This window comes from Vidua chalybeata, chromosome 3 (assembly GCF_026979565.1).
Source record: "Vidua chalybeata isolate OUT-0048 chromosome 3, bVidCha1 merged haplotype, whole genome shotgun sequence".
NCBI lineage: Eukaryota > Metazoa > Chordata > Aves > Passeriformes > Viduidae > Vidua > Vidua chalybeata.
The window spans coordinates 54098171-54118373 of NC_071532.1; the positions used below are offsets into that span (position 1 = coordinate 54098171).

At 36.6% G+C, this 20203-nt stretch overlaps 2 protein-coding genes across 6 annotated transcripts in view; one reads left to right on the plus strand and one right to left on the minus strand.

Moving 5' to 3' along the window:
* Positions 1-389: 389 nt before the first annotated feature.
* The window catches only part of TFB1M (transcription factor B1, mitochondrial), a 32005-nt gene continuing 12191 nt past the window's right edge, over positions 390-20203 (plus strand). For 2 of the 5 annotated variants that reach the window (XR_008429763.1, XM_053937338.1), the window contains exons 1-6: positions 663-993; positions 1086-1243; positions 2729-2880; positions 6441-6549; positions 8221-8372; positions 12605-12724. Coding sequence is in view for 4 of the 5 variants with exons in the window: in XM_053937338.1 (XP_053793313.1) it covers positions 1111-1243; positions 2729-2880; positions 6441-6549; positions 8221-8372; positions 12605-12724 (666 nt within the window). In the remaining variant the exon portion in view is untranslated. The other 3 variants (XM_053937341.1, XM_053937340.1, XM_053937339.1) reach the window with 3 other exon arrangements.
* Positions 16453-19620, minus strand: CLDN20 (claudin 20). The gene is made up of 2 exons (XM_053937342.1): positions 19419-19620; positions 16453-17395 (listed from the first exon to the last, which is right to left on the minus strand). The coding sequence occupies exon 2, from the start codon at positions 17309-17311 to the stop codon at positions 16652-16654; it is 660 nt and encodes a 219-aa protein (XP_053793317.1). The 5' UTR covers positions 17312-17395; positions 19419-19620; the 3' UTR covers positions 16453-16651.

Consider the following 20203-nt stretch of genomic DNA (forward strand, 5'->3'; position numbering starts at 1 on the left):
AATAATATCCTTTATTACCTGTGGCTTTTTAGTAGCAGTCTAACTTCCAGGAAATATTTTCTTAACATTGTTGGAGTCATAGTAACACGGAACATTACAGGAAAAATTGAAAAATAACCTTAAAATCAAATACTTGTTTAAAAGTGCTGTGGAGAAGAGAATTTCCTTAATCCACTGTGACAGAAGATATTGCAGAAATACTCTGCCAAAATGGCTTTTGGTAGCACCAGTGTAACTCAGGACGAACAAAACGAGAAAACACCTGAAGAACACACCCCCTAGATATAAATATACCTGCAAATATATGTAAGAGACGCACTTACATAACGTAATTACGCATACGAACACAATTATTAAATCCGCTTATACACTGCTAATTTCCCGCTCCCCCACAGCGCCTAGCCCGCCCCCCCCAGCTCCCACCGCGCACGCGCGGCCGCGCCTCCCCCGCTCAGAGCCAGGTAAGGCGCTGGGACAGCCGCATGCGCAGCGCTGCGCCCCTTTCTCTTCCGGGTTGGCGCCCGCTGCGCCCCGTGAGGAGCCGCGGCGCCGCCGGGACACCGCTCCGAGCGTCCCTTTCCGCTGGGAGAGCCAGGGAGAGGGAAAGCGCCTGCGGCGGCGGCGGGGCCCTCCCGGTCTGGCCCAGCCCGGTGCGTGCGGCGGCACCACGCGCTGCCCCGCCCCTGCGCTGGGCCTTCCCCAGCCTCGCCGACGGCGTGTGCGCCTGCGCAGTCGGGCGGCGCCGCCCGGAGCTGTTCCGGCGTTTCGTGGGGACACGTGAATTAAACACGTTCTGTCTTTACGTGGTGCCGTGAAGTCATTCTGCTTACTGACTCTTCTCTAAAGTAATGAAAGATTGACATCGAGTAATTGCGAGAGGGTTTGGTTTTACCTGAGGCTTTGGCAGAACCCCGAATTCGAGCCTGGCATAAACTCTGAATCCAAAAGTTAAAGTAGTGATGTTTGGAGTTTAGTCCTCCTAATGATTTATTGGTAAATCACACCTTGGTTTGTAAGCTTAGTAGTGTTTTTAATATAATTTTATTTCGTTGTCTGTAATAGAATAATCTTTTCGGTGTCTCCAGGAGGAAGGAATGAGAGTTTTGTCTTATGGCTGCTCCAGGAAAGGTGGCAGCTTTCCGTCTGCCTCCCCTGCCAACTATTGGAGAGATTATTAAACTCTTTCGCCTTAAAGCACTGAAACAGCTTTCCCAGAACTTTCTACTGGATTTGCGATTGACAGGTTAAATATTTTATTCTAATATTTTTACCTAGCATAGAATATGTATGCCAGTTTTTGTCAGAATCCAGAGTATAGCTAAGGAGATGATGTTTCCGTAATAGCGTTTGTCAGAGTAATGGCAGCTCAATGGTAAACCTTTATAATAAAGACCTCTTTTTAACAGTAGTTTTAGGTTAGGTTACTTACTCCTCAAAAATAAGTTTCTTTAGAAATTGAAGTGCATTTTTTCTTACATAAAAATGGTATTCCTATATAAAATATGGGTTATTGACTGAAATGCAAAAAATCTAAACCGAAGTAGTACTTGTATTATTTGGGTACTGTTTTGGTTTATAAGTTTGACTTAAAAATTGGCAATTTTTTTCTGATTATTCTGTATCATAGGAAGTATGTAACACTGTGCAGTTTAGAGTTTGCTATGTGCTGTACGTAGGAGAGTCATCTGTCTCAGTTTATCAGAAGTGTAGCTTTTTTGAACCAGTTGCATTGTTCTGAACAATTCTTTTTTTTTTTTCAGCTTTGTGTCATTGGTGGGTGACAAAGCTGGCACTGTTCTGTCAGTCAGGGGTGGGTGTCTTCAGTGGCATAGTGGTGGCTGGATTTTGCATTTAGAAATGCAGTACAGTTTCATGTAGCTAATTATTTGATTTTGTTTGACAGTTCAGACTGATAAAAATTCAGAACATGAAACTCAGTTCCTACCCCAGAATAAAGATGTCTGCAAGCCGTTAGTAAAACTTTACAAATAAACAGGTCTTTGGATATTTTTTATTGCATACATAAGAGATCATGGCATGAACAGCATAATTTCTGTCAGTATCGTCTCTCCGTGCTTCCCAAGGATCCCTTCATTTCACTAGCTAAATTTTCTAGTCGTCTGTCTTCTTTAGTGTCTATAATACTTTCTAGTGTTGTATTGTTTCACTTTCACATGGGTATTCCTTCCTCACCTTTCAACTGCCCTGTTTTCTATAGCTGCCACTTGCCTTCATTTAGTCCAGCTCTTCATTTAGTCCAGTTTCCCCCTCATAAAATTGCTCTGTACATAATATAATCTTCATAGGGCTTTACTGTATCTTTCTTCTTAAATTGCCTTGAAATAGAGGTGCTGTAGTGAAATACCTTTATAAGGACAAGTTGTGAGACTTTAGGATGTCGGACCCAAGTGCTTGCTTGCAGCACAATAGTACTGCTAGTGTACAGAGGAGTGATAGTCTCTTTTTATTTGATTCTGTAATGAACACAATAAATACTAAAGACATAAAACCAAAAATAGCCTTTTTTAAAATAGCTCAGTATATCTTGTAGTATGGAACAAATCTGAATTCTGTGCAGTCTGGCAGGCATGTGATGATTTAACTGGGATGTGTCACTGTTTGTCTGTTCTGAGATAAGCATGCTTGTGTAACAGTAAACAATGAGGTTATCTTGGTGTGCTGAATCTCCTGGAAAATAAAGGCTTAGTATGTTCTTTGTGTCTTGCAGACAAGATAGTGAAACAGGCTGGTGAGCTGAAAAATGCCCATGTTTGCGAAGTGGGCCCTGGGCCAGGAGGAATTACCAGATCCATTCTCAGTGCTGGTGTTGAACAACTCCTTTTAATTGAAAAAGATGCTCGATTTATCCCAGGATTGCAGGTACCAGCTGGAGAATAATTTGTGTACATATAACCAGAGCATTGAATAAGAACATTCTGAGAACTTAGAGATTCCAGGTGTCTTGTTGGAATCTCAGCACTGAAAATAGGTTTGGTTCTGTGGCAGGAACCAGAGCTATAATTTGCTTGAAGATACACAGTGTCACAATTCATTGTTCCTGCTTTCTCATAGGCCCTTTAGGATCTTACCCTGCAACTGAGTTACTGCCAAGGCTTGTTGGTTTTGTGGGGTTTTTTCCAGGCTGAGACATTTCAGGTGTATTTCATCATGCTGGTGAAATCATAATTTGAAGGCTGAATGTAATGTCCTTTTCTATGGTCTTATATTTCATTTTAATCCTAATAATTATGCTTTATAAAATTGAAAAGGTGTATCTCAAGTTAATACAGTCAATGTGGGTTAACATCCAGGTAGAGAAGAATAAAGCAAGCATCTATTTTACATTTTCAAAAAAACACTCTTAAGCTTTTATTCCTTTCTTTTAAAATTGGTATAAGTTCATGAGTCATTGTGGAATTTTCAAATGCTATCTACTTGTGGTGCTGGATGTTTGTGGAATTTGTCTGTATAAATCCATCAAGAAAAACAGAATCCAAAAATCTTAAAATGTGACTGTTTTCTTATGTCTCTACAATCTCCAATTAGAGCAATTCAAAGGGCTTTCCTTAAATTGCACTGTGTTTTTTTCACTGAATCAGCAGTTAAAATAAATAGATAGTATACTTGAGAATTGCTGCTATCTCTTTAAATGATAAAAATAATGTGAGGTATGAATGAAACTGCTCATGCCCTGAAACTTGAATGTGCATGTAATTATGTCTTTGTGGGCTTAGCCATTAATAACATATAATATGCCATCTTCGTCTTAGGAAATGTGAACCCATATTTTAACTTGGGGGGGGGGCAATCAGCATTTTTGTTTTAGATTTTGAGAACTGGTTTGGGACTCGAGAGAATTTGAGGTTAAATGACACTTGTTTTAGTTAAGACAGCTTTTTAAATACTTGGATTTTTTTTTCTGATCTTCTAAAATACATCCTTTGCAACAGTTTTATCTGAATAAAAGTATACTTCTCAGCATCTAAAATGAGCTTTTGGTATGTAATTATCTTTACTGTTCAAGTGACATAATGTTAGTCATTATTTTTAATTGCCAATCTCCTCAGAGTAGAAGTGAATGTCTGAATGAGGTTATTGAACATAGAGGTGGTATAACTCAGTAACAGTGGATGTGAATGAGCAAGAAATGTGTTGCAGCCATTAGTGTTCAATTTGGTATTGCTTTTTTTCCATGCAAATAAGAAGATACATAACAGTGAATCTTTCTTTTCTAATAATGTGGGTTGTAATAACTTTTCTGGTTTCCCAAGCAAACTATCAAAACTCATAGTCATAAAATGGTTGAGATTTTAATAGGCGAAAATGTCAGAGATGAAAATAATAAGTGGGGACTATTACTTTAAAATGTCTCTTAGATACTTTTAAAATTGCTGATGTAAAGCATAAAACATTTTTCATTAACTGTTTTTCAAGCTGTGGTCTCTCACAAAACTGAAGTGGGGATATTCTTTACTGCAGAACTGAAATACAGTGAAGAACATATGTGTACTGAGTTAAAGTTTACACCAGCTGAGCGTCTGTCAGTTCTGTCTCAGTCTTAAAGAATCCCAACCTCTCTCTGCCATATGCCCTAATAATTTTCTGGCTGGAAAGATTGATAAAGAGAGCAAGAGAATGTATTGAATATAGAATTATTCCAGGAAAACCATTTCATGTTTTAAACTATACCCCTTATGCTTCCTTTGTGCCCTTTTGGTTGTGTGTAAAGAATGAGAGTGTCTGTATGATTGAACACTCTTGGCTGGTGTCCTTGATGCACAGCAGCTCCTGGAGCTGTGTTAGCTGCACACGTTTTCCCCTCAAATGAAAAAAGGCTTCACTGGGTTTCCAAGTCGTTATTTTAAATTAGAAATAGAAGACAATTATTTTCTGGTCACAAATTAAATGCAATTCTCAGTTGTGTAAATTCTCAGTTATGTGTTTCTCAGCAGCCCCTAAACTCAATCTTGATAAGAAAACTGTTATTAGCAAATGACACTATTTTCTAACTTTATTGATCTTACATTATGTTTCAGTGTATTCCTGCTAGAGCATGTATAACAGCTTCAAAGAAAGGTTTGACAAACCATGGCAGATTAATGAATTTGTATGTCACATAATTGCTAGTGTAATGCTGAAAAGTCCATTAAGTGGTTTGGAGTTGAGATTAGTTTTTATTTTTTCTGTTTGGAAATGATTGCACTTAAAACATGCAGGAACACTCTAGTTTTTTTGTTAGGCTTTTATTGCTCTACATAAAACTTAGCTTTTTTGATAATTAAAAACCTTAAACTTTTACTCAAAAAAATTTCATGACAACATTTTGTGAACTGTAGGATAAAGCAGTATTTTCCTTTGGCTCAGAGAATTGTGAAAGCTCTTTGTGCCCCTGAGCATATAAACATCATTCAAATTGAAAAGGGGACTACAATGATGAGCAGTTTATTTTGGCAGTTAGGCCACTGGCGCTTAACTGTTTATGAATTTGGTTTTCTGTGCAAAAGCAAAGTTGTTCTTTAAGCCATTTCTCATTATTGTCTTATGGGATCAATAAATATCCCTAAATGTCATCTTTGAAAAAGTCTCCACTGCTTTTGAATTGTGCTGTTTGTGCATAGTTTCACAGTGTAAGAGAAAAGATTAGTACAACATTAAAAAAGCTTAACTAATTTTGATTATGGGAAGTGACACCAGAAATGAAAGAATTGGTTGTCAAACTACAGCCAGCACTGAGTTTGCATATCAGCCTTTATTAAATACAAGTTGTGCAAGTGGGCTGCAGAAGCTGACAATGGAGATGATTTTGTAATGTCTAGGAAGATAGAAAGTATTGAGATCTTCCATCCTGCTAGATACTAATCTCATTTTTTAAGTGGATTCCTTGTTTTTTAAGCGTAGACTACTACAGGGAATATTAAGAGAATCTCTTCCACATTTTTCATGTAAAAGGAAAAATTAGTATTTCTGCAGCCTTGGATCACATATGGCTGAAATTGGATAATAGGCCCTAAAGCTGTGGGGGAAACAAAATAAACAACATAAGCCCTCGTTTTCATGGGTAATTGAGCTAAAAACCTTTCAAAACCTACTGCTTGCGTTGTTACTTAAATCAGGTGAGGGCCTGCTAGTGACCTGGGACTTGTTAATTGTTTTTATTGAAGAGACTCTTAGCAGTCTTTTCAAGTTTGAATTCTCTGATAAGAATTCTACATCTGTGAATAGTTAAGTGTTTACAGAGTTACATATTAATTAATCTATATCTAGTGTTTGCTTTTTGAAAGTAAATACTTACTAATAGTTTTCTCCATTTTAACTCCTACTGTGCTTTGTTGTATATTGAAGATAAATATATAGCAATGGTTTGATTCCTGTAGTGGCTGAAACTGAAAATCAGTTTGGTTAACACTCACAGTGGATTCTGCTTGCTTGTTTACAAACAGATGCTATCTGAAGCAGCTCCAGGAAAGGTGCGCATCGTTCATGGAGATATCCTGACCTATAAGATGGAGAAGGCTTTTCCAAAGCACTTAAAAAAAAACTGGGAGGATGGTTAGTATTTTCATTTTTTAGAGCTTCTGAGTTAGTCTTAAGTAGTGATAAAATTGAAGTTCACTCAGTGCAGATGTTACTCTCTTCTGGTACATGTCAAAGATAAAGCACAACTGTTTGGTTTTTTTCCACTAGAGAAAACAGAGAACTCTCTTCCTTTTCTAATACAAAACAGTGGAATTTGTGTGACATTGACCTTAGTTTAAAGTGAAGATCTTTGCCATTATTAACCTTAGAATATCTTGACTGTACAAGAATGACTTCTGGAAAGCATAAAAGGAGATCAGATCGTGTACTTCGTGGCTTCTTCGTCTTACTGAAGAAGTCAGAAGTTACCACTGCTGCTCTTCCACTGAAGAAATTTCTGTAACTTGCTTTGAAACTTCTGGAAAACTTGCCTTCAAAAATTCAGCTTTCTCATTGTTTTATTTTCAGCTGGATATCTTTGGCAAAAGTAGAATCTCATCAGGATTGTGGGTTTTTTTTTGCTTTTTTTTTAAACCTGAGGTTGCAACAGGGCACTATTTCACTTCCCTTTTAAAACATGTAATACTATTAGATAAATCAGATATAACCTCCGAGTCCCCTTTTCCAAATTTCATAATATAAGGTGAAGTCATTCTTTGCAATACCTGAAGAGCAGTAAAGTGCTTTCTCACTTAGGACATAAAAGACCATGGCACATCATGTTCACCTGGAAAAATTTTATGTTGTATTTGCCTCATTGCAAAACATAAGTGCTTCACAGAACAAACTATGATAAAATGTATGTGTGAGAGTGTAGTGCAGTTTTAAAAAATTACCTTTCTTGAACATATAGTCACTGTTAGGTTTTGAGCTGACCAGTTAGAGGTAACATTTCTTCTGTATTATTGCCATATGAAAATCTCAAAAGCTGGTGGACTTCAAAAAACAGAATCTCTGATAAATGTGTAATACCACAGATAGACTAGAAGTATCACAGCCTTAAAAGTGTATAATAAGTAAAGTGTGCCAGAAAAACAGCTTGAATTTGATACTGTCATCTCTTATTCATGTTATTAACCATGGTCATATCTAAGGAACATCACACTGGGTTTTGGGTTTTGCCCACTTCTCTTGCACTCCTGCTTAGATATAAGGGTCCCTGCTACTGAAATCCCTGTGTTGTGTTGTACAACACACACAGATACTGATATGATGCATAACTGAAAAACAGGTATCACTTCTTATTGCTAAGTCTTGTACTTTAACACCTTTTGATTTCAGAGGACTCTATACAGAAGGACAGCTCTTGTCCAGTGTGAGCTAGGTGGTTATTTTGAGGATTGTTAGGACTCAGTAAAATGCCTCTGGGAGGATGTGTTGGACAAAAGTATGAGTATGGCTATTTACTCTGTACCTAATAGTCATACTTTGCAATCACAGGAACGCTGTTGTGGTTTTGCTGTTCTGGAGTAGCTCAGCTGGAATTTACTCATCAGCTGAAAATCACTGAGAATCGTAGCACAGTTTTGTCAGTGTAAGATGAGTATAAATGGACAGGCTTCATTTTGGTGTGGCACGATAAAAAATTGTTTCCATATTTTCAGTCTAGGTTGATAGGCATGTATCTTTCTTGTGTTTTATTTCTTGGCAAAATCTTACCCAAAACCTTTTCACAGCTGTTTTTCTTCTGTCAAATGTCAACAGAACCACCAGATATACATATAATTGGGAATCTGCCCTTCAGTGTTTCAACTCCTCTAATCATCAAGTGGCTTGAGAATGTTTCAAAAAGGGATGGACCTTTTATTTATGGCAGGACACAGATGACTCTGACTTTTCAAAAGGAAGTTGGGGAGGTAAAATTTTGGCATTTTTTTCAGTTTTGCATCTTGTTAATATCTTTTGTTTAAAACTACAAACCCAGTTTTAGTTGACTTTGAAAAGAGAGGAAAAGGTTAGTTCCATATTTAGTTTATGTGGCTATAAATTATAAATTTTGATGTGTTAATTATCTACTCTGATCCTTTCACAAGAATGTAAATTTTTTAATGTCTTATGCAGGGTTATATTTTGTTGAGGTACTCTTTCTGGTGTTTTCTGTAGTCTGATTTCTTTAACATTAATAGATTGCACAGCACTCTTCTGTTTTCAGATGGGTTTATGCTCTCACAGATATTTATGCAATGTGTCATCAATTTGTTTTTCCTTACCTTTCATTCATCTCAAGAAACACTTATATTTTCTTTGTCCTCTTTATTAAAAATAATTTTTAAGAAAAAACCTCCTTAAAATAAGGAATTGGAAGGTTACCATTATTTCCAGTTGTGATTAAGCACTTAAAATGCAGGGGACCATGGAAGACCATGGAAAAGACCATGGAAATTTCCATGTCAAGACCATGGAAATTGGCATTGGCTTTCTTGAATGAGACTTGATATCAGAATTACTAATGTATTCTGTCATTCTTGTGTGTGAAAAGGCCTTAATTGACTTCTGTCACCACAAGTCCAAGAACAAATTGGTATTTTATTTTGTATTAATAATTAGTTTCTCAAAGAAGGCCAGACTGATCTGCAGTGTAGTAGTGTTAATGCCAGGTGAGTTGATACTAGGTTGGCTTACTCCACAGTGCTTTTAGACTTAACAGTTTATTTCTATTGACATTGCATGAAGCATATAAAACATAGAGAATGGATGGCTTTTTTGCTTTGCAGTTATGGAAGCAGCCTGGCTTTTAACAAGCATCTCACTTGCATTTATAAAGAAAAAAAAAAGGAGTTGCACATCAGCCTGAAAACTGAATTTCCATCTTATTACCCCAGTGTTTGTAACTTGCTGCGTTTTGTCTGTGCAGCTTCAATGTGTATGTTGTTTTCATTTTAATCCTTCCAACTAAAAATTCAAATAGGAAAATTTTGCTGTTTTTTTTCTCTCTGTGAAAATTAGGAATAATTACATATGCAAGTAGAATGTCTGCTGTCATTTTTTGAGTCAAAAAAAACGCCATATTGTGTCATCATTGCCCTAGCCTTGCAATCAAGATTGAAGAGGTATTTCCAGTAGGTGGCTCTAGAGAACACTAGGGACAAACATTTGGTGTGAAATAAACCAGATTTCTTAGTTCAGTTCTGGGCTCATTTAGTGTAAGACAGAATCCAGGTCTGTTTCCCAGAAGGGCTTCATGTCATGTCAGGTTAGGCCTTGTTGCAAAATATGGCTAATGGACTGTGACGTAAAATGCAGCGTGATGACAGGTAAGATGCATAGTTTTGTGACAGCAAAAATTCACCTAACACTGTGTGGGAGCACTCTGTCTTTTATATTGCTGTACACAGCTGCATATGTCATTGGTGACATGCAGATTACAATTCTTCTGCATCCAGTATAGCTCAATTAGGTGCAAAATACCATGCACACTTAAGCTCTTGTACGTAAAACACTGAGGAGTTAGGAACACTAAGAAATGGAGTATGTTGTTCAAGGTCGGGTCATGCAGTGAATCAGTGTTAATTGTTGTTGAGTTTATAGTCTGAGTTCTCTTGATTCTTGTTCAACACAGGTCTTCCTCAAAGACAAAATTGTTCATGGTTTTTGTTTTGCATTTCCATTAGTGGTTTGATACCATGAAAAGAAATTGTTTTAAAGGTACTATTTTATTTTATGATTTGGAGAAAGAACAATAATTAGGCTCTGTTCTTTTCTCCTGACCCTCTGGGGTTGCTTAAGATAATCATGGTAAATGGGTGTATACAGGCATAGTCAGTATCAGGAAAGAGAGAACAGTGTAATGCAGATAACAGTGAGTTGCTACTGATATTTTTTTGTATCTCTGGATTTATAGTCTTGATAGGGGAATTTGATGTCCTCCCTGGATATTTCTAAGCTAAGAGGCTCAATATCAAAGAAAGTCTGTGTATATGTCATAAGCTCAGCGAAAGCATAAGATGCATCATGGAATGGAGTGACGTGATGTTAAGGATAACTTGATGTTAATAGTAAGAAAGTGAAGCCATGCACTCTTTTATTTATGGTCAGACTTTGTTTTGCCAGTATAACAGAGAAGTAAATACCTTTGCCTTTCTTGCTGGTTGTATTTTCTTGCTTTTCTGTTTCCTTGTAGCACAGCAATGTTGGTGTTAGTTATGTCACTAGACACCTACTACTGCAGCCCAGTCTGTACTGATATGATATAAATAAATTGATTAAAACTGATGAGAACCAGCAGTTATTTTATATGCTGAATCTGAAGCCTGTTAAGGAGGATAAGGTCAAATATCCACATCAGGAAAAACAGCACCTTCTGAGTGTCAAGCAGATAATTTGTTTTCTTTGTAGTTTAAATTTGTAAAATTGCCATTCACTTTGTGGGTAAACATTTTTTTTTGTCCCAAATTCTTCAGTGTTTCATCTCAAATCTGTCACCTAGGCCAGGTTCTTCCAGCCCACTTACTCTAAAATTGATCTTTTAGCAGGGCCTGTTGCTATAGAACAAGGAGAAATGGTTTTAAACCAAAAGAAGGTAGATTTAGTGCGGCGTTCTGAGTCCAGGATGCAACAATATATATATATAAGGAAGTAATTTTTTACAGTGAGGGTAGTGAAACAGCAGGTTGCCAAGAGATGGGGTAGATGCCCTATCCCTGGAAACCTTCAAGGTCAGGCAGGGCAGGTCTCTGAACAAGCTGACCTAGCTGTGCATGTCTCTGCCCATGGCTGGGGGTTTGTCTGGCTGATCCCGTGTATGTTCCTGCTGCGGTGGTTGAAGTGGTTTAAGATGTTACTATCCAGATGTTAAGTTATCCTTTCTGTAATTGAGAAGCAGAAACTTACTGCCTGAGACTTGCTAGTTGGTTTCTGGGAGAAGGCAAGATAGGTTTGTTTGAATTGGTGCTGGAAGTATTGCCATGAGGTCAGTTTCATTTCCACTGCAGAGGTTAAGGAAGTGCATGTCAGATTGCATTGTTAGACTTTGCAGTCTGGGATTTTAAGAGAATAGTAATTTCCTCTGACACAACAATGAAGGTAGCTTTAAATGCTGGCATAGGCAAAAAGAATCACTGAGCATTCTTTCCAAAAAGTCATTGAAAAGTATTGATTTGCTCTGTGCTGAACTGCCTTTAGGAAGAGTTGTTTGAAAAAATGTGAAACTTCGGCAACAGGTTTAGTTTTCAGGCATAAATTTAATAAGCATGGCAGCATTTCATAGGTAGGCTTTTCATATGGAACTACATGCTGTACAAATATTACCAGATATACAAATTGGGGTTTAGTTTTTATTTTTTATTGAGGTGGTGGTCAATAAGAACATGAATCATCATGATTCTGCTTTTGTATGTGTTAGTGAAATGGCTTCTGTAATTTGAGACTTGTTTTACAAGATGCTTTATGTTTCAATTTTGTTTGTGCAAGCAAAACACAATAAAATGTGTTTCTTGCTAGGTCACAAAAGCGTAGGAATCCTCTGTCCAGGCTATTATTTTGTAAAAAAATTCATGGGAAAATCAAAGTATACTTAAATTGAGTTTTAAGTATTAAATGCTCTCACTGTTAGGGATTCTAAATCTATGTAAAGTAGACCCCGCTTCCTCGTAAATATTTTAAGAGTAAACCAGTTAATTATGAAGAACTTTTGGTTTCTAGCTGATCTTGGGCTTATGGAGCTTTGTTTCATCTTGAAGAAGAAAAAAAGTAGTAGTATTTTATATAGAAACAGTGGATGGAAAGGATTGTGAGAGTGCTTTCAGCTGGTGTTAGGTTTGTTTTGAATCCTGCAGTCAGAATAGTTTTAGTTTTCTCTTGTATCCATACAAAATTACTTTGACAGTCATTTACATCTGCAGAATTTCTAGGAGTTCTTTTTCATGTGCATTTGATTGCAGGACTGAGGTTGTAAATCAATGTGGTATCTTAGTGAAATGCTGCTATACTGGATAAGAAAATTTTAGATTAACTGGGCATACAATTAGATACAAGTTTTTCATGATTAACTGGTGTCTTAAATTTGATTATACTGAAAATCAAGCTTTAATACAACTGATCACTTGGTCAGTTCAGTGTCACTGATGTACATATTTTGATTTTCCCATAGAGACTTACAGCTAATCCAGGAAGTAGCCAACGCAGCAGACTGTCCATCATGGCTCAGTATCTCTGCACTGTGGAAAACTGTTTCATAATTCCAGGTCAAGCCTTTGTTCCAAAGCCAGAGGTAGGTTTTCCTGTATTTATTTGTGGTTTTTGTAATATATCGGTCAAGCAAGGTATCTTATTTTCACTAAGGAACATTGCTGGCTGCTCTATTTGAGCATCTCTGTATTGCAAAGTGGATTGATGTGAAATTCCTGTACATGAAGCATGCTTATTCTGAGAAAGTGTTTTTCTTTTATTTTTTTGTTCCTCAGAGCTTGGTTTTCACCTTCAAACCTATCTGCAAGGTCAGCATACTTCTTTGGGTGTTCTGGAGAGGGAGATTAGGATTTAATGTCAGGATAGTCTGCTAGGACTGAAGTATTTTTCGAAAGCCTGCTGTTTTACCGTTTGCATTTATAAACAGTTCGGGAATTGTGCCTTAAGAATTTGATGGGTCTTTTGAAAGACGGTGATAAGAAAAGCTTTTAATTTGTCACCTTTGTCAAACATCTCTAATTTTACCATGTCTATAATCTTTATGTTTCACTCCAGTCATCTTTAGCATATTTTACTCCCTCCTTTTTGCTACAGCAGTTTGTCAGCTGTATCCCACTGATTGTTTAAAAAAGTAACAATCTTTTCTCCCTCTTATATGTTCTTGAATGAGTAGAGAACGATCTCTTTGTTGTTCTCTTATCTACTGCCACTGGTTTTTATTAATAGCCATTGTGAGTACAGGAATCAAAAATAAAGAAATAATTCATGATTTTGGACAAGAAGGTTGTTTTGTTTTGGTTTGGATTTTTTGGTAAAAAATTTGTGCCTGACTTTCAATGATGTCTGTGTCCCTGAATGCATGTGGAAATCATAGGCTTATAGAAATATTTGGGTTGGAAGAAAGGTCATTTAGTACCATTCCCGTGCTGTGAGCAGGAACATCTTCAACTACATGAGGTTGCTCAGAGCTCTTCCAATGTGATCTTGAATGTTTCCAGGGATGGGGCATTCACTGTCTCTCTGGGCAACATGTCTGTGTTTTACCTGCCTCATTGTAAAAAGCTTCTTCCTTATATCTAATTTAAATCAACCCTCTAGGAATTTAAAACCATTACTACTTGTCCTATCAAACTGATGTTTCAGAAGTGAACTTGCAGCTTCTGAAAGTTCCTCTTAAATTGTTTGGTTCAGCTCTTTAGTACATCTCCCTTCCCCTTTATCAGTTTCTCTCTTGGTCCTTTTTACTTTTCTGGCATCTCTTGAGAAGCTTTGGAAGGTTATTTTTATCAAAGTGAATTTTAAGGCCTCTATCTGGGTATATTTTGATGATAATTTAAAATTCTGTTAGTATTTTTTGGGCAAATAACTGTTCAAACATGTTAAATTACCGCAATCTGTTATGAAAGGAAATGACCATGCTTAAGAAACCTTATTTTTTGCATTGAGGTTTTGGCTTAGGTTTTTTTTTTCCCTGTTTCCTAGCTGAATGGAAAATAATTTCAGGATGCCCTCTCACTGTCAAATATGTGAAATAGTTTTAAGTAAGACTAAAATTCCAGTTTTATGGTGGGGATTTCTCAGTAGTGGGTACAACTTGAGTACTGATAAAGCTAATGTAGTTAAAAGTCTTGTGCAGACGGTGTCCCAGAATTGGGAAGCTCTAACTGGTATTTCCATTTTCCTGTACTGAAAAGGCTGTATTTGATCAAGAGAGGTCACACACCTCTTGTAAGAGTAGCACACTTGTAATACAACCTCTTGTAAGAGTTGTGACACACAACTTTTAAGAGTTGTGACAAATATCTTAGTATAAACGCATCCTAGAGTCAGTTGGTGCTCTGTTGAATAAAAAAAGCAGTGCAACTAAAGGCAGGTATATTTTTATTTAATGTATTTTTTGAATTAAAACAAGTATTGCTTATATTGCAAAAGCAGAATTCTTTCAGACAGGACTGGCACTGTTTTCACTATTATTTTGTTTCCTTCACATACCTGTTGTGTGTTGTAGACTGATCTTGTGTTTTGTCCTTGTTCTTTTAGCTGTAGACTGACATGGTTTTAGATGTTACCATTTCTCATAGAATCTGTTTTATTGGAAAGCTTTTGCAGCATACTGTGAATGAAATAGCTCTGTCTTTTATTTTTGTTTCATAGCTGTATGAAATACAGCAACTTTATATAAAGTTTCAGGAAGAAAAATTTGCAGCATGTGTAACCAATGAACTTTTTGTTGTGCTCATGGTATGCCATTATTACCTTTTCCTTACACCCTCCTGTAAAAATGCCTCTTGATTATAAAAAAAAAGAAATTTGCTTTTTGGTCATAGTGAAGTCTCTGCAATACCTAATAACTGCTAATAGTTGCATTAGGAATAGGACAAATCAAGCTCCTTGATTAAAACGTAGGAAACTCAAAATAGGTATGTAATAGTGGAGTAAAAACAAGATGTAATGCCATTCTGTGTGTGAAAAATGAAGACTCTCTATGAATAAAGACTACTTGCATATTAAGTCCATAAAACAGTCCACTTTATCAAATGCTGTAATAAAACATATTTTTCCAACATACCAAACATTTTATGTTTAGGCTTGTTCATGGTCTTTTAGCAAATTTTAGACTAGTACTGTGGGAAATGAAAGTTGTGTATAAATACACAGAATAGAAGTTGATTTTATTGAGAGTCTCATCCAGCATCATATTCCTAAATTTAAAGGCCTGTATCATACCTGTTTTCATTCTTGATTTGGTTCTCACTTAGGGAAGTATTTAGGTAGAACATACTTTGCCAATGACCAATACAAAACAAAATCTGTGTGGTGAAAGAAAAGGTTAAAGGATTTAATGTAATTATTCAAAATAAGACAGTTAAAAAAATAGAGAAGCTGTCTTTTTATCACTGTTGTATAGTACATTTTACAGTAATAGAATACCTGGGAGTGGGCCTGGAACAGATCCTACAGGAATAATTAAAAGGACTTAAAAGGTTCTTTCAGAAGGTCAGAAATGTAGAAGGCAGTAAGTGGTTACTGTGTTATTTGAGCTACTAATAACTGCCTTTAGCAAGTGTAAGCCAGAATGTTTACAGATGTTTCTTGAACATAAATAATTTGGCTTCTATCCTGTTCGTTACAATTTGCAGGTGTTTTCACAGTTATGTTTACATTTCTCTTGTTGTACTGCTCCTCATCTCTAACATTCACTGTGTAGTGATAGATTAGTAGCAGTTGGTGAATGTCCAGCACACTTTCCTTTAACAATAATAAATGAAACCCACAGCAGGTGGCAGTTTGGGGCAGAAGAGCTGGTTTTGGCAAGAGCTGAATGGTACTGCTGATCCTTCAGCCTGATATGCAGAGTATACAGTGCATCTGAGGCTTGGAGCCTTGAGCTTTTGTTGTGGATTTGTTTTGGTTGGTTGATTTTTTTTTTTTTTTTTTGTATTTTTTTTAACAAAATCTAGTTACCAAGGCAATTTAGAATTGAAAATGAAAGGCAGATGTGTCCACTTTTTTAAAACCTTTGAGTTGGGCTTCTTGGACAAATAGTTTCTGGGTTTTTTTTAGCTTGCATCATAAATAAAATCAAGATAAAAATGTAAAATACACCATAAAATGTCTCATGTTATTGAATGTCTGATTCACTAAACAGAAAGCAGTTAGTTTTTAATCATCTTTGCTGTGACAAGACATCAATGCATGAATTGTACAGTCAGTTATGTTTTTAAAATAGCTCCTTTTTCTTCGATAAGTGTAACTTGGGAAGTCAGAAAGAAGGGTTTGAAAAATCAACAAAATAAAGTACTCTTGTAGCAGACAAGTATATTTTCCTACTCTTTCCTTTTTGTGGATGCCCCTATAAATGAAATACTTTGCATAAGCATAACTGCAACCCAGATACAGGAAAGATTAAGTGCTATGTTACGCATTCATTGAAATAGCCTAACTACACTTAACACACAAAAACCCCCCTTGAATGAATAGAATTACTTCAATGGATAGAAATAACTATTTATACATAGTCCTTCAGGCTGTAACCTGCATTGCTCTCCTGCTCTGTGGATGGGAAATGATGCTGCTTCGGAGGGTAAATCCACGCTCCTTGCTGCTTTTTAAAACAGGAAGAGCAGAAGATCACACCTGTGATAAGCAGAAACCCTGCTGAGATGAATCCAGTATAAACTGCTCCTCCCGGTTCATGTTTACTACTCTCTGGAATGGTCTGGTCCAGGAAATTTGAAATAATTTCTCTCGTGTACCAGCACGTTGGTACTAATCCAAAGATTCCTGCAAGAATGAAGCAGATTCCTCCAGCAAAACAAGCATTATTTTTGCTGTCAGTGTCCCCTCCCAGCCTTGTGCATTTCATTCCGACTGTAGTGATGCAGATCCCAAAGGCTGATAGGATACACGACAGTACCATAGTGGTCCGTGCAACTTGGATGTAGACGGGGAGAGAGAGAATGGAGTATTTCAGGGTACAGCTGAACATCCCAGTGCTGTACCATGTGCAGTCCATCCAAAGTCCTTGCATCTGTGTTATAGCTGTTATGATATTTGAGCCAACGTCTGCATTTACCTTCCAGTTTGGTAGCAAGGTGGCTGCGATATCTCCAAAAACGCCAAACAAAGCCAGAATAAAAGCAAAGAACTGCAGGCTTGCTGATGCCATGATGGTTATCTTCTGTCACCTTTTGTCTGCCTTTTCTCTTGTGGAAATGAGTAACTGGGAGCTTCGTAGCCAAGCTGTGGCCGTCTGTGCAGCAGGCAGGAAAGGGGAGGAGGAGAAGTTCGAGGGGGGAAAGGAAAAGAAATCAGCAAACAAAAAAAGCTTGCATTTAAAATTAGAGCTATTTGAATGAATATCTGAATATGACCCTGCAGGAGCTGAGTTGCTGTACACAAGGTACTTGAACAGAGATGAAGGCAAATGGACAGTGCTTTAGAATTGCTTGTAAAAAGGAGCTGCTGCCCTTTCATACATTGCAAGCCATCAAGCAAAACTTACTTTACTGCAGTTGGTTTTGGTAATAGCATACAGATTGTATGCTTACTAGACAAATACACATTGTAAATGGAACACTAGAAACTTGCAGATTAGAAATCATTGTGGTAGGAAAACACACTGGTAGAAAATACATTGTACTCTTCAGGTACCTTGTTTAAGTGTCTTGATAGCTCTAGTCAGCCATTTTTTATAACACTGGGTACTGTTAAACTGTCTCTTATTTAAATTATGATTAAAGGTAACCCCTTATTTCTGTTTTTTAAGTAATACCTGTTCATCTTTTTATTGAGTGTTACAAAATATCTTGGCTTTGGAGGAGAATAAAATAGAATTTAGTTTTTGCATTTTCACAATTAGTCACATGACTTTTCTAAATCAATATTTAATTTTATTTCATTTTTATTTAAACTTAACAGTTTTTTATTTTCAGTGATTTCTGTTCCTTGACTTAGAGTAGCAGTATTTAGGAAGCTGTAAGACTGAATATGGTCTTCTGTCTCTAAAATAATGTTTTTATTACTGGTATGGAACAGCTCATTTGTGGAAGTGCCTTTTTTTGAATCAGTCACCTGTCTGAAATAATTTGCAAATTTGCCATTTGGCAAAACTGCCAGAAGTGGCAATTAAAAAAAATAATTTAAAAAGCTCCTTGCTATTCTTTTATAATGAGTCCAGTTTCATTTGACAGATGAGAACATTTTGGGCAGTGTGGTAACTGTGCAGCTGGGAAGACAGAACTGTTGCTGTCATCTCAGCTGGACTGTTGGGACTGCAGATGCAGAACATGGTTTGAAACCTCTGAGAGGAGGATTAGAAAGTGGTACCTTGCTTTGCCTTTTGCATGGGGCTGTGTAATTGCCAGGTTTTGTCTTTTATCAGTGGTAGACAAAGGGCAGGCTTCTGTCTTAGAAAGCATGATCCAGACTTTCTATCTAAATATGTACAATTATATTAAAATTGGTCTTCATCATTAGAACTGTTTTGAAAAGCCATAATAATAAGGCATAAAATTAAGGGGAATACAAGATATCTGAAGCATTGTACTCTTGTTTCAGTTCATTCATAAGACAACACACTTTTGATCAATATGTGTTCTATCAGTCTTTAGTGGCATTTCTGAACTAATTTATATATTTATCCTTTATAAGTATAATACTGTTATCCTCTTTTATAATATATAGTATAATTCTCTATATTCTCTCTCTATATATAATTTATATATTTATACTCTAATGTTTTTATATTGTATTTATTTCAGGTAATTGTTCAAGGATGGGCTAACTCGGTCCAGCATCTATATATTAAAAATGCTTAAAGTTAAGGTGAAAATATTAACAGCTATTCATTGTTAAAACCTTATTTCAAAGACCTGCCTATTTCCAAATCCCTTCAGTTTGTTCAGGCTGGGAAGAGATGTTCTGGCAAATACATATCATTTGCTGTACAGCCCATGGGAAAGATGGCTTAACTTCCTTTTACAGGAGGAACTGACAGGTCTGGGTAGCTCAAAACTCATTCAAAAACTCATTCGTATTCTCATTCATATTCTGAAAAAGCTAATTAGTATTCTCAATTAGCCTTTTTCATTACTTCCTTTTTAAAAAACAGTATATAAAAACACACAAGCATAAATACAAAGCACTGCAAATGGTAGCCATACATTACATTTAATGGGGTGAACCAAGTTAAAGGCATGATAATTTCAAGTATAAGCACTACAGTTGTAATTAAAAAAAAAGTTTTGTTTCATTTCTGTTTGTGTAGGACTTACTGCTGGTTGTGAGGTCTGAGATGTTTTCTTCACTGTAGATGTCCCGGTAAATGCAGTTTCTCTTGAATGCAACTATCCCTTCTCATATAAAACTGCATTGGCATGTATTAACAAAATTTCTTGGAATGTTGTTTTTTTTCTGTTCTCCACAGCAAGTGCATTACTGCTGTTTGTTCCCTCTCTTAGTTCCATCTACCCGAGAATAAAGGAGTACTTTGTTTAATGAGTTTTGTTTGAAAAACACTCAGTAAGGGAAAGCAAAGAGATTATGGAATAAAACAGACGGCGGCCCTTAGTCCTAAATACATAATGATATCCAGGTTCTATGATGGAAAGTGTGAGCAGTGATTAAATGGAGTAAAATCTTGAGAATCCAGAAACTGCAGACTTACAGACTGGGGGGAGAATAATTTAAGTTGCACTGAGGGCCGGAGAGTTTTCTTGTTTGTCAGTTGTTGTTTTTTTCATCACAGATAATCTTATTAAGAGTTTAAATTTCCTAGAAAAGAACTGTGAAAATTATTTTAATGTGTAATTGGAACATCAGGACACTTCTATTCAACTGTAGGCTTTGCTTATCAGTTCATGATAGCTTTAGCTTTCCATAGGTTACCCTATAACTTGTTAGCTTTGTATAAGGCTGTATAAAAGAACAAGGGAATAAAGCTACTGGTAAGGCTTCCATGGTAAATGCAACACATCAGAAAAGTGGCCTCAACAAGTTGGTGTGAGAAATCAAAAAGTTGGGAGAAAGTTCTTGCTCATTGCAGCAGTGATATACCCAC

Bases quoted from the DNA above. Each gene is read 5' to 3' on its own strand.
- CLDN20 (XM_053937342.1), bottom strand. From the start codon at position 17,311: ATGGCATCAGCAAGCCTGCAGTTCTTTGCTTTTATTCTGGCTTTGTTT.